At 38.7% G+C, this 18189-nt stretch overlaps 2 protein-coding genes across 5 annotated transcripts; one reads left to right on the top strand and one right to left on the bottom strand.

Annotated features, from left to right (window-relative positions):
• Positions 1–629: 629 nt before the first annotated feature.
• On the bottom strand, positions 630–5100 carry LOC103719013 (ATP synthase subunit beta, mitochondrial-like). The gene is made up of 9 exons (XM_039130150.3): positions 4294–5100; positions 3475–3550; positions 3258–3346; positions 2969–3086; positions 2782–2885; positions 2529–2687; positions 2205–2429; positions 1793–2104; positions 630–1017 (listed from the first exon to the last, which is right to left on the bottom strand). The coding sequence occupies exons 1-9, from the start codon at positions 4765–4767 to the stop codon at positions 904–906; spliced, it is 1671 nt and encodes a 556-aa protein (XP_038986078.2). The 5' UTR covers positions 4768–5100; the 3' UTR covers positions 630–903.
• Positions 5101–11902: 6802 nt separating this feature from the next.
• LOC103719019 (alpha-1,3-arabinosyltransferase XAT3-like) lies at positions 11903–15211 on the top strand. Of its 4 annotated transcripts, none has more exons than XM_088709143.1 (7): positions 11903–12084; positions 12231–12305; positions 12453–12503; positions 12785–12940; positions 13066–13179; positions 13288–13461; positions 13836–15211. In XM_088709143.1, the coding sequence occupies exons 1-7, from the start codon at positions 11943–11945 to the stop codon at positions 14999–15001; spliced, it is 1878 nt and encodes a 625-aa protein (XP_088565269.1). In that variant the 5' UTR covers positions 11903–11942; the 3' UTR covers positions 15002–15211. The 4 variants fall into 4 exon arrangements, with proteins under 4 accessions (XP_088565269.1, XP_088565270.1, XP_026665035.2 ...); XM_088709144.1 differs by having other exon boundaries at positions 13306–13461; XM_026809234.3 differs by having other exon boundaries at positions 13066–13125.
• Positions 15212–18189: the final 2978 nt, after the last annotated feature.

An 18189-nucleotide genomic window follows, 5' to 3' on the forward strand; every position in this document is an offset into this window, starting at 1 on the left:
TTCTCTTGCATGTTCTCACTTTCCCATCAATGTTTCACCAACCTCAGGAAGTAAAAGCAAGGAACCGATTGCTAATCATGAGAGAACAAACCCAACTAACAAAGATGTTCGTTCTAAAGTATATTCATTAGATTCCATTGAGAACAGAATCCCAAAACTAAAATATTGCCGTAGTCCTAGTACTTATCCTTCTTACACCATGATTCATTAAGCAGCTTAGATTTAAAGGATAAATGTAGAATATGATTAATCAGATGTCTGCAACTCTGTTCTCAAAAACTTGAACAATATTCATCAACTTCCAGGTTATGCGGTTGGGAAAACTATGATGATTATGGTAGAAAACTAGATTACCTTCAAGTAAGGATATTTAGGACATACACCTAAGAAGCTTCAGGTCAGGCTTACCAAGCACTTGCAGTCTTGCACCAAGTGAATGTTAAAATTCCCCCAAAAGAATGTGAGGCAGCATGATGCTCTAGTGCCTTGGGAAGAAGAGGTTCAACTCTGGTTCTCCAAAGTTTATTTTCATCTGTCTATTCCAGGTTTTAGCTGTCGGGTGGAATTATGGTGCTTATGGAAGAAAACAACCCCAATATAAGAAATGGGAGTTTAGAATGGCAGACACATCCCAAATCGTAACTTCCATGTACAAAACACGAGTAATAATGTCATAAATAGTCCATAAAAAAAACTGGAAGAAATTAAACAAATGTCCCACATTGTTTATTGGGTAAAAAAAAACACTGCAAAGCAGGCACTTGCTCTCTCCTCGAAACCTATAGAAATCTATCCAGCAGTGACAAGAATTAACATCAAACATTGTTGACTTCAAAAAATATATTTTTTGGATGCAGGGATCATCAACTGCACCTTTCAGATTATTGCAAATGAAATTTGTGCTCAAGAGGCAGATTCCTTGGCGATCTTCTCAGCCTTGGCAATCACCTCATCAATCCCTCCAACCATGTAAAATGACTGTTCTGGAAGATCGTCGTACTTCCCATCCAAAACACCCTGCAAGCAAGGATGTATTCAGTGATCATTGACAATACACAGGAGATCAAACTAGATAGTGGTTAAACCATCATTCAAGGATCAGAGCACCTCAGCAATAAAAAAAGCAGAAAAGGATAAAAAGTCATTAGGATATTATTCTACAATGGACAGTAAAATGTACAATTTAATTAAGCACAAGGCAAGACAGTAAAATAGCATTACTACCTACAAACTCTGTAAATGTTAGCAACAAGTGCCTTCACTAAAAACAACAAATTCTCATAGTTGGCTTATCAACAAAGTGCAACAGATGACAAGCAATGATAGGCATGCTGCTCCATGATCCTCAAAAGGCTGACCATAGATGCAACAGTGCTATTTCAAAAATTGATGCAGGTAACAAAAGCAAACAATAAAATAAGCGCAGCAATTCTATTTCTCAACTCAATGATGATAAAACAGAAAGCAAAGCATACTGCACAAAATAATTAAACTGCTGCTAAAGATTGAAAAAAGACTGAGATCACAGCAAATCAACATGCCTATGTAAGTTCACTTCATTGTATACTACTTGTTCACTTAAAACTCATAATTTGAGGATTTGATAAGACGAAAGTCACATGTAGTAAATGAAGTCGAGGGAATTTTGCATAAGCAATATTCCACGGACAGGACCTTTTGCTACACTTTACATTAGAATACTCAAATGCTATAAATACAAGAAATACATGATAAGGTCATGTTTCCTTTTCAAGGAAAAAAAAAAGAAAGATTAAAGAAAGATTTTACTCACCTGGAAGCTGTTGACGCTCTCCTTCAGCTCCACATATTTTCCAGGTGCACCCGTGAACACTTCAGCAACATGGAAAGGTTGGCTCAGGAACCGTTGGATCTTTCGAGCACGAGCCACAGTCAATTTGTCATCTTCGCTGAGCTCATCCATTCCCAGAATTGCAATAATATCTTGAAGATTCTTGTAGTTCTGAAGAACCTTTTGAACACCACGAGCAGTGTTGTAATGCTCTTCTCCCAATACATGTGGAGAAAGCATTCTAGATGTTGAATCAAGAGGATCAACAGCAGGATAAATACCAAGTTCAGAGATCTAATTAAGAAAACAATTCCATGTTAGCAGAAAGAAACAGTAGAAAAAAGAAAATAAGTTAGTTTGTTACATATTAAAGAAGATAACCAGTTAAGAGCACCTGTCGCGACAACACGGTTGTGGCATCAAGATGGGCAAAGGTAGTTGCAGGTGCAGGATCTGTCAAGTCATCAGCTGGCACATAAATAGCTTGGACAGAGGTGATGGAACCTTTCTTAGTTGTCGTGATACGTTCTTGAAGTCCACCAAGATCGGTGGCCAGAGTTGGTTGGTAACCAACAGCAGATGGGATACGACCAAGCAAGGCCGACACTTCAGAGTTTGCCTAGAACATGTAGAAGAATGTGAAAAATAAGCAACCAGCACATACATTGCTATTCCTCAATATATTAAAAAGAAATCAGCATCACTCCTGAGAGCTCACTTGGGTGAAACGGAAAATATTGTCAATGAAAAGAAGCACATCTTGCCCTTCAGCATCTCGGAAGTGCTCCGCCACTGTCAACCCAGTCAGGCCAACACGAGCACGAGCACCAGGAGGCTCATTCATTTGCCCGTAGACAAGAGCACATTTGCTCTCACCCTGCAATATGATATTCTTTTGTGGTGAGGCTTGAGAGGAAAGAAAGACCCCAATGACAACGACACGACACACACACACAAACTATAATTTGGACCTGTTTATCGCCAAGCTTGATCACACCACTTTCAATCATTTCCCTGTACAAGTCGTTGCCTTCACGAGTACGTTCTCCAACACCAGCGAAAACCGAGAAACCACCTGGTTGGCAGAATAACAATGAACAGAATAACCAACATGAATTCAAAAAAGAATATAAACATCAATCTTTCCTTATGACCAACCATGGGCTTTTGCAACATTGTTAATCAGTTCCATAATAAGCACAGTTTTCCCTACACCAGCACCACCAAAAAGTCCAATCTTTCCACCTCTCTGGTATGGTGCCAGAAGGTCCACAACCTGCAGATAGAAGCACACATCATCTGAGCAGCGTGCAATGAAAATGACATATTTGCATAACAGTGGAAAATAAAGAAGAGCAAAGTTAAGTTCTTAAATGTATTGATTTCGATACAACCAAAACAAACTATGAAGCAAACCTTCTAGAAAGTATGCAATCAATCATTGTACCTTGATTCCAGTAACAAGAATTTGTTGTTCTGTTGCCTGATCAACAAAAGCTGGGGCCTCACGATGGATAGGAAGGAAGTGATTCGTCTCTATTGAGGGAAGAAAAAGGAAAACAATATTAAAAAAAATAAACTGGAAAGACTTCCCATATTCAAAACAAAATCATCTAGGATAGCAAATCTCATAAGTGTATGGAAATTTGGCAAGGTAAACTTACTTAGTTCACCCTTCTCATCGATGGGCTCTCCAATAACATTGATGATGCGTCCAAGGGTAGCCCTACCAACAGGCACCTAATGTATGCACAAACATAACAATCAAGTCAATTAAACAAATGTAAATGCATAGAGAAGGAACAAACGAAGACATTAAAATTTATGATTAATATCACTGCTGAAAACAACTAATACAGGGAAACGGGTCCATTAACTCATTAAAACATAAATAGAACGATTGCCATAAAGTCTACACCCCTATGTCCTCACCTCCAATTCACGAGGAGCAGATTTGTAAGTAGAATGACAGATAACAAAGAGAAATTTCGGATTTGGTTCAAATTGATGAGCTCAAAAAAACATGAAAACAGATAACTCCGATCAGAATTTGGAACTTAAGACAAATGAACATCGAAGGCTTTATCACCATCAACCACCCACCAAATTATTGCACAATAGCTTACAATCTGAAAAACATAAGACCCAATCATCACCTTATGCATTCACCGCCATGATCATCAAAATTAACACTTCAATTATTAGATAGTGCTGCAATATGCACAGCAGCTTGATCTGGTATAGAAAGCAATATGGCAGTATGATTCATGTTCATAGGATATGAATACACGACATAAAAGCTCGTTTTCTAGCTACCATATATCCCCAAACATTGGAGAGGCATTCCCGCATCTCTTTTCCATGTCAGATCCAAACCCAGAAACCATAGCCAAGGGTTTATCAAATCTCCTAACCTAATCAATCATTAAGAAAGCAGCTCATTTTGATCAGAGAAGAGTGAATAGGGAGGGCGAAAAACGTACAGTGATGGGAGAGCCGGTGTTCAAGACCCTCTGTCCACGGACCAGCCCCTCAGTCCCATCCATAGCGATCGTCCTCACCATGTTCTCCCCCAGATGCTGGGCGACCTCCAGCACGAGGCGGATCGAGTTGTCCATAACCTCAAGGGCCGTCAAGATCGGCGGCAGTCCCTCATCGAACCGGACGTCGACGACGGCACCGATCACCTGGCATACCTGGCCGATCGCGCCTTTCCCGGTGAACTCATCGGTGATCTTGCCGCTGGCGCCGGTGGGGGGGGAGGTCGGCGGCGGGGACGGCGGGGACGGCGGCACGGCGGAGGTTGCGTACTCGACGGCGCGAGAGAGGAGGAAGCCCGTCGGGGAGGGACGGGGAGCACGGATCGGGGGACGAGGGGCGGAGAGGGTGGGCCGCGCCGCCGGGGAGCGGCGGACGGAGGAGCGGAGGAGGGAGGAGAGGACCCGGCGGGAGGCCATAGGACCGATCTGGGGGCTAGAGTTTGGGGATCGAGAGCGGGGGAATAGGATCTAATTCTAGGGTTTGGAGAGAGCTGGGGATTTTATTGGCGAAGAGATCACATCGAAATACCAGAACTCCGCGGAGTTCAATTGGGCTCGGACTTCTATTGCGGTGGAAGAGAGGATTGCGGTCGGGAATCTCGGGATCCTCGGTGCGGAGGATTTGGAAAGGCAGGATGGAGACGATGTTATCTTCCGAAGAGGTCTACGGAGACTTGTTATGCGGGAGAAGATCTGGATCGCCGAAACACGGACGAAGGACGAGATGGGTTCCGGCTGGGGAAGTGGGACGGCGAATGATGGTGCTGCATAGGGACTTTATATGCGGAAAGTTGTGATTGAGTTGCGATTTTTATGCGCCGGAATTCCGGGAGGGTTTTGAGTCCGGGTTCGTTGGAGCACGTCATTGTGTGGGTTGGAGTCAGGGAGGGTGAGACTGTCTCGCTGGCGTTTGGAATCATGTGATGATGTGATGTTGGGCCTATTATTAAGAAGTTTAATGGGTTCCTCAAATGGCCTGTGACAAAGAAATTGACCCAAAATGAATTTGGCCCAGGTAAGGTTGAGGCTACCACAGAGAAAGGCCCGTTTGGTTGTCGACAACTGGGACCGGAACTCAATGGGGCCCAGGAAGAGCCCAGTGTGGACGTTTTGTTGGCCCAAAATAGAGTTGAGATGGACTCGAGCGGCATTCCAATTTAGGGAGGAAAAGCCCGGAGTAGCTTCGGCTTAATAGAGGGAGTGCGAAGCCATTTCAGCCAAACAGGTCCGACGCGCTCAAGCTGCTTACACCGAACCAAATAGGCCCTATGGGTGGTTTGAAATCACTTCAAATAACTTACAGCATGTGGTTCAGGTGGTGAATGAAACATGCACATGGGTTATGTATCTGATTCACACATGATTATGATCTAATAGAGGCAGGGTTCAATATATGACACCCGTAGACGAAGTTTGCCTACGTCTGCATGTTTAGCATTTTCCATGTCAAATATGAACTGAGAAAAAAGTGGAGGAGGAGAAAAAAAGATAGAAAGGAATTGTAGTGCGTCCATACAGATGCGACGAATGAGAGATGCCATGTACCAGAAGCATAATGCATAGATCATATTGAATTATAGAATTTGATGTGTTTCGGAACTTTGTTTTGCTAGTGTTGAGTTGTAGCATAAATTAGTCTTGCCAATTGCCAAACACGCTTCATAAGGTCCTTAAACATACATTTAGTCGTCAATACTATTTTGATTGGGCTCTTTGGGACAATATGTTATAATGCATTATCACCAAACAGAAGATTATTGAAGGAGGTCATTTGATGAAAGAAACAAAAAATATGCAAGGAAAAGTTGGTGCTTGTTCAACTTGATGCTTATTTTAAGGTGCCAGTGGAAGAGCATATATCGTATAGATGACTCTTGGAATAAAGATGAAAGGGAAAACTAGATCTATGAAAAAATCGATAGATCTATTTATATGTGTAATATTCTATAAGATGAAAGGTACTTTTTGTAACTTTTTGACTATCTTTGTCAATCTTTTTGATATACAAGGATGCTGAGAAGTTCATTTAATAACGGGGTGAAGAGAGCAACTCTTTTATGAGTCTAGTTGCCGGGAATCCTTATAATTAAGGTATGCATTTCTATCTGTTCTTGTCAAGTTCTTTATAACCGGCCCATTTTACATTAAAATTTGAAACAAATCTAGTTAAGCTTTGTCCATTTGTGAAGTAAATCTAAGATAATGCGAATGATTATGTTTGAGAATTAGTAACCATTAATTTTGTGAGAACCCGAACGGGTGTATGTTTAGCTCTATGTTGGTTATTCGTTGGGTAGATCTTGGATACTTATATAGGATCAAGAAATCCAAATAATACCTTCCGGCTGGCTATTTTGAGTGAGATTTTAGGTTGTTACAAATGGTATTAGAGTGGACCCTGGCCTATCACTTATGTGGACTAGAGAATGCTGCAGCACGGATCTATTAAGACTAACCACGAGCTGATCATGGTACTTGTGATTAGAATTGGAAGGATTTGAACTGAACCCTTAGTCTGACGAAGACATCAAAGTTGAAACAGGAAGTATGTGAGAACTCGTGCGGACGTATATTTAATCTCACATCGATTATTCACTAGGTAGATATTGGATACTTATATAGAATTAAGAAACCCAAATAATACCTTCTTGCTAGCCACTTTGGATGAAGTTCTGGGTTGTTACAAATTTACTCTTGTGCGTTTTCTTCCTACCAAATATGCATGTTTAAGATTGTGTCCAAGAGAATGACATACAATTCCATCTCAAAAAGGAGATCCATATAACATAATTTTAAATTTCAATATTTACACATTTAATGTGTAGATGCTATTTTAGGTTATGGTTGGAAAAATAGCACACCAGGAAATCTAGTTGGACTTCTTTTGATCCAAGAGGATTCTTAGAATCGATATGAACCGCTTTGGCCACAACGAGTAGGGCTAGATAGAGCCTAAGAGCGAGATTCGCTAAATCGGGAAGCTGAGTCGCATGCTAAACTTCCGGAGGCCATAACTTAGTCATGCAATGTCCGATTGAGATAATATTTTTTTTTTTGAAATTGGGTATCTTTTCGAAATCAACTAGAAGTTGAATTTGGATGAAATTATTCTATTTAGACACCAAACTGGGCTGGTCAAACCGAAAATTTTCTTTTCAGGTAAGAAGTTGACCAGGCGTAGCTTTCTATCCGAGAAGAATCGAATAAAGCAACGAAAAATAGAGTTGATGTAGAAATCGAGATCTACCTCCTCAAAATTTTTAATTTTTTCTAGAAGATTTTTACTAGAGATGTCTATTTTAGAAAAAAGAGTTCTACTAAATTTAGGAAAAGAAATTCGATCTAAATTGTGTAAGGACGGACCTCACATTATAAATAGAGGCTATGTACCTCATTTTTTTAAATAATTAATCAAAGAAAAAGAGATTTAAAGCCCTACTTTCAAAATTCTTCTATCTTTTTCTAGTTATCTTCCAAGAGATTCGAGCTGAGCGGCTCGAAAAAAATCTTCCTTTTCTTTAATCAAATCATCTTTACTTTGGAGCATTTCTGGAGATTTATGGAGCTATTCCTCAGTCTTCCACGAAAAACATATTTATTTTATGTTAAAGAATTTAGCAAGGCTAGCATCATTAGTTTTAACAAAGATTTCAATGATCCAACATTTCTTTCAACATTTTGCCCAAGCAAAGTCTACTGTATAAAATTCTGTTACGAGTAGCTATGGTTGAAATTACTGAAAAATGATAGCAACGTATAACAACTATTTTGACAAAATTATTGTTCCTTCAATACACTATTTCATTGTCTTAATATATCTCAAGAAATTTGTTTATATTTTTATTTTCTTACAAAGTTAGTGAGAATATCGAATAAGGGGCTACAAATTTAATGACTGCCATATATTGGTGTCATAATGGTCGTACTCCCTCTCTCTCCCTCCAAAATTTCTCGACCACAGCGACATCTAATCTAAGAGATATACTAAATAGAACAACTCACCCCAATAAAAGATAGCCTTCTTCTCCATTTCTCTGCCCTCCCCCTTTCTCCCTCTCCTTGCAACCAAATGCCAGATACATTCAAAAAAGCATTCTCTCTTCTTGAGCGGAAAAGGAAACAAAAGGCATGCATATATTAGTATGAAGTCATTAGAAACTCTTGGTCAAATCTCTCTCTCTCACTCACTCACTCACTCACTCAGGCTGAAAAGTTACAGCATATTTATTTATTTATTTATTTATTGATGGAATGTGGAGGAAGTGAGGCACTTTCCCCAATATTATTAAAAAAAGTTATTTACAAAGGAGTGATTAACATCAATCAGTCCACTAGTCCTTATGTAATTAAGAATAACCATGCAGTCCGTATGTAATGACAGACTTGATAAGCTTAAAATTCAAAAAAATCTCATCACTTAGGTTGTGTTTTATTTAATGGACAACTTCATACCTAACTCATGCCAATTGGCAGATTCATACCAATAAATCCACAACATGAAATTCCAACGACGGGCCCAGAATCTATGGTTGATTATGTTACCATGATGGCATGAGTGTCTTAGGTTGGCAGTCCAGAATCTATGGTTGATTATGCTGCATTGACTTTCACATTGCAAACATGTGTTTTAATATGCATGGAGTAAACCATAAGAGTTGCCCGAAAACCTTAAACAAATGCTAGTAAAATGGTCTCATAGTGATCACGGCATGCACGTTAAATATATACTTAACTTGCATGCATGTGGACATGTTGTAGGTACCCTAGGCAATGACTTTTTGTTGTTGGGAAAATAGATTATTTTTAAGTTTTGGCACATTAGTGCATGTTTTCACTCCCATTATAACGTTCGAGGTCGTGGCGTGTGAGGCTGTAGAAAGCCCACCAACCTTCACACCTAGATAGCAGGATTCCAGGAGCTAACGTAGGCATGGGCATGAGTTTTGGCTAAAATACCATTAAGTTTCCTCCCTTGGGCACCACTAGTCGTTACCTACTCTCTTTCCTTTCAAACAAACGGACACTTCAACTGGGAAAATTCTTCTGGTTTAGGTGGAAATATTTATGATATTTGGGCATAGGTTGAAGCCCGGATGAACTGTTGGATGAAGAATCTTTTTAGTCCAATCTATATTGTGAGATGAAGCTGAATGGGTGCTGCTTCTTTCTCTGTGAACAAAGAAAAGGCTTCGTCCTAGGATGATGATCAGTAGATTTTTGGAGTTACTGATACAAATTTTTGATTCACAATTTTGCATTAACAAAATTAATATAGGATAATTGTTCAGAGATTTTCGAAATTATGCATAAAAGACTTGTATGTGTATATTTATATGTGTGTGGAGAGAGAGAGGTTGGGCTACTCTCAAGATGTATTTAGCCCCAAATAAAGTTCAATTTTTCCTAATGAAAATTATAATATTTGTAATTTGTTTTTTCATCTAAGTTTCAGCACCAACATATTTGGCTGGAAGAAAAGATTGACGAGAGACCGATTATTTCTTTTTCTTTCTTTTTTTATTGTAAGTGTAAGAAAATATAAAATATATAAATAAATCTACCTTATTTTGATAGCTTAAGCTTTTAGGACAAGTGGCCATTTCAATATGGTATCAAAGAAGAGGTCTTGAGTTCGAATCCTGTCTCCGCACTCTTTAGCCCTATTAAAAATTTTATATGTTGGGCTCACCCTTTAAAGAAAAGTCCGATCCACATGTGAGAGAGAGTGTAAGAAAATATAAAATATATAAATAAATTTACCTCGTCCTATTAGCTTAAGCTTTTAGGACAAGTGGTGATTTCAATAATAAGAGACCTGGAATTTATTACCTTCAAGCTTAATTGCACACCGGAATTGAACTCATAGGAAGTGGGTGTGCAACAAGAATAGCAATATTTTCTACAGTTTGATAATATGTTCATTATTACTCTGGATGTACCGCATGTTCTCATGAAAGACGACAACTAATGTATGTCTATCTTAACCTTATTAGACATATGTCGCACTTTTCTATGTGAAATTATCATATTCGATGAACTGCTATATCTAATATTATTAGACATGTGTCACACTTTTCTATACAAAGTTATCACATTCGACCAATTGCTGATGAAAGTATATATTGCTAGCAAAGGCATAGCAATGCAAGAGAAATACTAATGCACTTAGATATATACATCAAACAAGAAATCCTCATAAAGTGCATAACCAATTCTCTCCTCTTTTGTTTTTTTTTCCTTTTAAGAAGAACACTTTTTGAAGATAAAGAATACTGAAAAACTGGCATACCAACTTCCAAAAAAAATCATTTCTAGAAAGGCAAGGACCTCCTTCTATTTTGACATCACAAACTAAGAATATTCTTTTCTTTTTCCATCTACTCAAGAAAAAGGTTAAAAAGCCATTTTTCAAGTTGACCGGAGCACATGCATAGTAAATAAATATATTGGTTGTAGACTATGGTAATTAAAGCCTGCATCATCAACTCAATAAAAATTGATAATGATAGACAATGAGACAAGCAGATGTGATATATAATGATTTCCAAGCCATAAATCCTCTTCATAGTTTTAATTGAAAAATGAATAAGGATTCTTCTGCCCCACTCAAGTCCACTTCATCCTCACAAAAATTAACAGCCACATGTAGAACAAGTTGTTGGTGATGTTTGACAACGAATTCTATTGCTAGTATTAGAGAAAAATCAGCAGAGTACAGTTTATAGGGGAATCATATAGAAGAGAAAGTGAGTTTCACACAAAAAGAAGACAAAGAGGAGCCACCCCAATGGGTGAGGCAATTAAAAGATATTGCTGGATTATTTTATTGTTAACTTAACCAAATGGAACAGAAGATTTATTTTTGATCATTTAAGACAGTTGCACACTGGCACTACCCAAACCATCTGAACTTTAACTCAATAGATGCACATTAGCCATATGGCCGATAGAAAATATTTTACTACTTAGTAGTTTTTTAAAGCTAAAATCTCTAATTCCTTTTGGCTTGTGATCTTAGGCCTTTGCCAAGCTTGGCCAAGTGATCCACTTGGGTCCATCAATTTTATAGGAGTCAGCACTTCTAAATTACAAGGAAATTAGAACTTATAACACTTTGGTCTTCTTCCTAATCAAGTACTCCCACATGCCAAGCTACTAATTCCATGTGGAGGTCCTATTAGAATAAAATGGCAATATGAAACTCCCAACTGCTCTCCACTCCAGCAATCCCTCCGGATTGGAAAACCAAGGAGGAAGAAAGAGTTGGCAGAAGGAAGGAGTTGAGTTGCTCCATTGGTCAACCATGGAGTCCTTGTCAATATATCCATGTTTACAAGGAATCCAAGTTGGAAAGCCTAAACGAATACATGAAAAAAAAATTAAGAGAATCCCATCACTTCCAGAAAATAATATTAATAGAGTCGCATAAGTCTCGTGCCATGAGGTAAGCAGGCAGGAAAAAACTCAATTTCTGAGGTCAATGGAAGCGAAGATGTGGCTGCCTAACTGCCACCTCCCCTCAATACTCCCCTTCATAAACACTGCCATCTTTATGAGTACTGGAAGATTTGAAGGGGAGCACCACACCAAACATGGCAAACACAATGAAGTTGGCTAGGAACTTCAACCGAGAGTCCAGGACGTTCGTATTAGGAGTTTTCGTCATCGGATGCTTCCTGCTCTCAATAACCTTCATTGTGGTGTCTCAACCTCAGGCAATTCCTTTTACCAGTGGTAAGTTTCGCAACGTCGATCGTGCATGGCTTTACGAATTCGATAAAAGCAACCTTGTATGCTGGTTGCTTTGATTGGCTTTGCTAAAAATTCAATCACTAAATTCTTATGTTTGAGCACTTTCTTGATGCTGATCATTATTGCAGCGGGTTGGAAACCATCAGTGCAAGGGGCTCCAAGCACTCCTAAGGCCAAAGATACAATACATTCTCAACAATTGGGTAAGCGACTCACACACCATTTGATGCTCTGGAGATATACTTGATGTCAAATTGTTGAGATTTGATTGACTAGAGCTGCTTTTTGAGTGTTACCAAAGAGTTGGAATTGATGACCTCTTTCTAATTTTTGTTGATCTCTTTCTTTAGGTGAAGTTTCAGGACAAGAAAAGGCAACAGAGCAGAGCGAGCTGGAAATGGGTAAGGCATCCATTTTAATGTTATTGATGTTTTTTAATGGAAAAACGTTGTTAATGTTGAATTTAATATGTTACTTGTGTTGACTCAGCTCCTTAGCCAGAAGCCGAGCCCTTCAAATTGAAAATTTTGATGTAGAAGTAGATTAAAGTAGGAGAGTTATGTGTTTTTCCCTGGTGAATTTTATGCTTAAATTCGTACGAATGACTTGAGTGGGTTTGAGGTTGGTCAACTGAAATACAGTGAGTTTTTGAATTGTTCTAACATAATTCTTCATGTTCCAGAGAGAGATAATGAGACTCAGGAGAAAAGCGTAGAAGGTGAAGTCTTAAAAGCCCATCAAGATGAAATGGATGGTGAACTTAGCCTTGCCATGACTTTGGACAACGTCACAGTTGATTCAGTTCAGAAGGAAACTCCGAGCACTACAGATAAACTAGGTAGGCTTTCCACAGTTTAGAATTTAGACTGTTGAGCTGAAGAGGTCTTGCCTGTGCTCGCATTCTTTGAACCAAAAACGGTTAGTTTTTAAAAACATGATGGCTAATCTTGTCCTCTGCTACAGATAGCGGCATCGACATGCAGGAGAGAAGCACAAAAAGTGATGAATCCAAACCCCAAGGAGGTGAATTGCACAAAAAATTTGCACTTCCAGCAATTCCAAACTACACCATTAACGGTTCGATTCAAGTAGAAAATGCTAGCACTGATGAGAAATTAGATGCATTGATCACTTTTCCGATTGAACTGCACAAGCTGAATGTGATGTTCTTTTCAACTATTACAGCCAACTTTGATGTCACAGGGAGCAAAAATGAGACCAAGGATGGAAGCACCACATGCGATGACCCCAATTCAGGTCAATGCGAAAAGAATGGGGAAGCAAGACCCCAGGAGAACTCCAATCCTGCCATTGTTGATCCAACTCAGCAACAAAACAGGAGAAATTCCAAGCAACTGGGTACATTGCTCATCATTAAGATTTGCTAGTGGAGCTTTCAAATTATGGTAGCTAAAATGGGATAGAAAGAAATACTAGGCTCCCCAAGATCTGTTCTCCTTCTTCTGTTTTATAAAAAATTGTGATGCGTTGCCTCCATTTCTCCTAAAAGAGGAACCAAAAGAAAAAGGAAAACAAAATTCTAATTTAGAGGGACAAGTTATTACCTAATTTGGGAAAATTTTGTTTGAGCAGAAAATTTGACAAGATTATTACTCAAGCTTTATAAAATCATTATTTAGGTGGTTGGAGGATCTCCTCATTTTTACATCAAAAAGAAGGCATTACATATCGTGTCTAATTATTGTTCTTTTAATTTTTTGCTTAATGCGAAGGTGTGGGGGGCCAAAATATGAATCAAGAGAAGAAGCCATTATGTGACTTTTCACACTACCGAGTAGACCAATGTGAGATGTATGGAGATATCAGAATTCACCGGAACCCTTCCTCTGTTATATCTGTGGAATCCACCGAAAGAAATCAATCATGGCGAGTTAGACCGTACCCTCGCAAGGGAGACAACGTTGCCCTTGGCCATGTTACAGAAGTGATAGTCAAATCAAGCAAAGAAGGCCCTCCATGCGGCATAACTCACAACGTCCCTGCTATAGTTTTCTCAGTTGGTGGATACACAGGAAACCTCTTCCATGACTTCACTGATGTAATGCTTCCCATCTTCTTAACCGCCAGCCAGTTTAATGGAGAGGTTCAGTTCGTCATAACCCAGGCCAGGTCCTGGTGGATGCACAAGTATCTGCATGTGTTCCAAAAGCTTTCTCGGTACGAGATCATCGACTTCGACAATGATGACCGAGTTCATTGCTTCAAGCATGCAACTGTGGGTCTTCGAGCCCAAATGGAGTTCACCATCGACCCCTCACAAGATCCTAATGGGCATTCCATGGTCGACTTCGGTCGGTTCATGAGAAGTGCCTACTCATTGGAGAGAGACGCCATGACTAGAATCGAAGAGTACCCCCGCAGAAAACCAAAGCTTTTGATGATATCAAGGCGGCAAACCAGAAGACTCACCAATGTTGATGAGATAGTTCAAATGGCAGAGGAGCTGGGCTATGAAGTGGTGGTTGATGAGGCTGATGTAGGAAGTGACATAGCTCGGTTCGCAAAAATTATTAATTCTTGCGACGTGATGATGGGAGTGCATGGGGCTGGCCTCACCAATCTAGTGTTCCTGCCGGAGAATGCAACCATCATCCAGATAGTACCATGGGGTGGGCTAGAAGGGATAGCCATGTTTGATTTTGGAAATGGAGCCAAGGCCATGAAGCTGAACTATGTGCAGTATAGTATCAGCGTAGAAGAGAGCACCCTGACAGAGATATACCCAAGAGACGACCCTGTGTTCAGGGACCCCATATCGTTTCACCAACGTGGGTGGGATCAAATAAAGGAAACATTCATGAGCAAACAGAATGTGAAGCTAGATAAGAGCAGGTTTAGGAATGTTCTGTGGAAAGCCCTGGAGCACATGATGCAATAGAAGAAAAAAAAGAGGTGTTTCTTGGAGGCTATCTTTCGATTCATTTTTTTCACCAATTAATTCTTATTTATGCTGAAAAGATTTCACAAGAAAGATGTCTGCAGTTTGAAGTTCAGACTTGATGAATGATCTTGTTACGAATATTTCTGTGGAGGACATTGTGTAGTTCAACCTTCCTTTCATTCAGCAAAAAGAATAACTTTTAGAGGACTTCTTATACTGCATAATTGAGACTGATTGCTTGTCCAAAATCTGCAGGAAACACCAAGCCTCCCTCTAGAAGAAGGTGATAGTAAAATTGAGATATCCCTTGCATTAGGGCAGAAACAGATGGGGCAGTTTCCAAGTGGGAGATTAAATTTGAATCTAATAAACAGTCTACCAGTATAACCAATAGAGAAATTTGCATATTTACGTACATCTCTCTGAAAAAATATGTTTGCAACCTCTTTTTCTCAATTTCTTTCTATTTTTTTGTTTTCTGTTTTTTAAGCTTGAGACCAATTAATCCCTTGGGACAGCACCCCTACTCTCCTTTGGTTCACTCTTCTTCCATCTTAAGGTATGGTGATATTTTGCACCTTTGTCAGCATATCTGCAGTCAGGTTGTAGTCAGATCAAATACCTTGGAAGTATAATTGCAGGAAAAAGGAATTTGATTCATCATAAAGATACCCTGTACCATACTACTACTTGATTAGCTCACAAATGACAATGTAGATTGCTCCAACCAATCAAAACTTCCAAGCAAGTAATTGCCATTTCCATTCAAATGAAGTTGCACTAAACTGTAACTCAGATAATAGCCTAGTGGTTACACCCACCTCCTAGGAGAAGATGCTCTGTTTGAATTTGAAAGTGTTTTCTTAGAGTTTAGTTCGAGTAATTCTACTATGGTAGTTCTACTATTGTTCTGAAATCTAGCATCCTAGGAGGAAATTTTAGAGTTAATTCTGACTAGAAAAAAAAAGAAGGGGGGAAGGGTGCACCTTACACATTACTATTTTGAATGAAGGAGTCCAAACACAAACAGATAAATTGCTATTGGCAGATCACAATATGTACATCTTTATATTATTATCTTTTTTCCTTTTCTCTGGATAAGAAGGGAGGATTCCCTACCTAAACTTTAAATTATTATCCTGAATTTCATAAAACACTATTTTTTTAATATAAATATACTTGCTTGTCCAACACATTTTAGGCATTAATTTAAGAGCAAGGGGGTTGTGCCACCCAGTACAGGGCCCTACCTTTGTCCATGGTTACTTAAGCATTAACCTTGTTTAGTAAAGCTATAAAAGTTATCCATTTCTTATTTCATTTATTCTTTTTTCCTAGCAAAACATTGGCAAGCCGCCTCACGTTTAATTGATAAATAAAATGAGACAATAGAGTACATAAAAGAAAACAAACAAAAAGAAAAAAGAAAAGGGGAAAGAAAAAAAAGGAGATAAACACAAATAATTATCTCATTTTTTTTAAAGCAAATCTCAACTCTTTGCTCAATATATATGTATGTGTGTATATATATATATAAACACAAGGAAGGTGAATCCAGGGTTTAAATAACGGTAGCATTGAAAATTACCACTTTTATCTCTAAAGTTCTTGGTAACACTAAAATCTCCTTCTATAACATAGGGGGCTAGTAAATTCTACTTAATACAGTTTAATCTTTTCTAGATTTTGTGTTGGATAGTTCTATTATCATGGTCCTAAATCAAAAAAACCAAACTTAATTGGAGATAACTTATACGACGAAAATTGTGATAGAGAATTGGCCAACATAAGATTCGTTTCAACTTTAAGAAATTAGAATTCCAACGAATTAAAATTCCTTCTAAAGCGCCATTGCTATTTAAATAGATCCAAAAATCCAACCTTGGAGAATCTAAAGATAGCCAAAACATCACAATCTATAGTCATTACTAAATCTCTAATAGCTCTCCTTTTAGAAGGTTGCTCTAGTCCCCTATTATCCAAGAGATGATTAACATTGGGCATGCATGAGCACTAAACACTAGAGATCATGAGCAGCAAAAGAGCATGTCATAACCATTAACCACATAAATAAAGTACCAAACATAAACAGTAACCGCACCGATATTCTCCATTCAATGAACATAATCCCAATATGAAATCAACCAAGGAAGAGACATTAGATAGATGTGCACCACCCGATACAATTCCGTTATACAGACTAGCAAACATTCCAAAGACATAGTCGACTAGCTTAAAGAAGAGCATATTGATAACCAAACTAATCTAATTGCCACATAAAGTTGATCATGAGCGAAGTCATCGTCCCAAAATCTCGCCAATATCTCTTACCATCAAAAAGAAGAAGAAGAATATTTTGCCAATATAATATTAATTATACTAGTGATCTTTAGCTAGGCACCAAGTGGAGACATGATCATCCTATTGTAGTCTTGCGAGCTTTAGATTCCCTATGTAGTGGTTAGCTTGGCAGCGTCCAAAAGTGTTCGGTGGAATAGCCACGTTCAGGCAACTATACTATGTTGGTTCGCTTTTTAAACTTTTAAATTGCATGGTCGGTTCTTGTTAACCTTTTGCGATCCCCTCCGTACCAATTAATATTGAGAATAGTGGGATGATGAAGGTCCGGGTTGCATCTTTCGCGCGAAAGAACGATGGATCTTATTTCACTCTACTGACCGTTGGATCGCATGTGCACAACTCTCAAAGCACTATAAATTTTTTAATTGATTATCTGCACAGATCTCGAGGTAGCTATTTGCGTGATCCAACGATGCTTTCATGTGAAGGGAGCTGAATCGTTCTTTCCTGCGAAGGATATAACCCCGATCTGACTGAAGAAGGCATCTCATGCTCGGAAGCCGTTAGGTAGCAAAGCAAGCAAAAAGTTGAAACATGTGTCGGTGGCTCTTTCAATGAACTGGAGACCAAGAATATAGAATAAGATTTGAAGCATATATATAAAAGAAAAATCTTGTGATTATCTTTAAGTAAATAGAATATTGTATGTTCTTCTTGTGTTCTTTTGGGCCAAAATTTATTTATTTTTTCTTAGTTAGACTGCTGACAATAGACTGCATGAAATATGTTCAAGCATCAAAGTTAAATTCAAGAGCACATCCCTCAAATTCTTTCTTATCTTCCATTATTGTGAGTATCCTCTGGCTTTGATGCTGCATGCCAAA

Source organism: Phoenix dactylifera, chromosome 12, assembly GCF_051530095.1.
Source record: "Phoenix dactylifera cultivar Ajwa chromosome 12, Ajwa_hap1_PhDact_Kaust_v1.1, whole genome shotgun sequence".
NCBI lineage: Eukaryota > Viridiplantae > Streptophyta > Magnoliopsida > Arecales > Arecaceae > Phoenix > Phoenix dactylifera.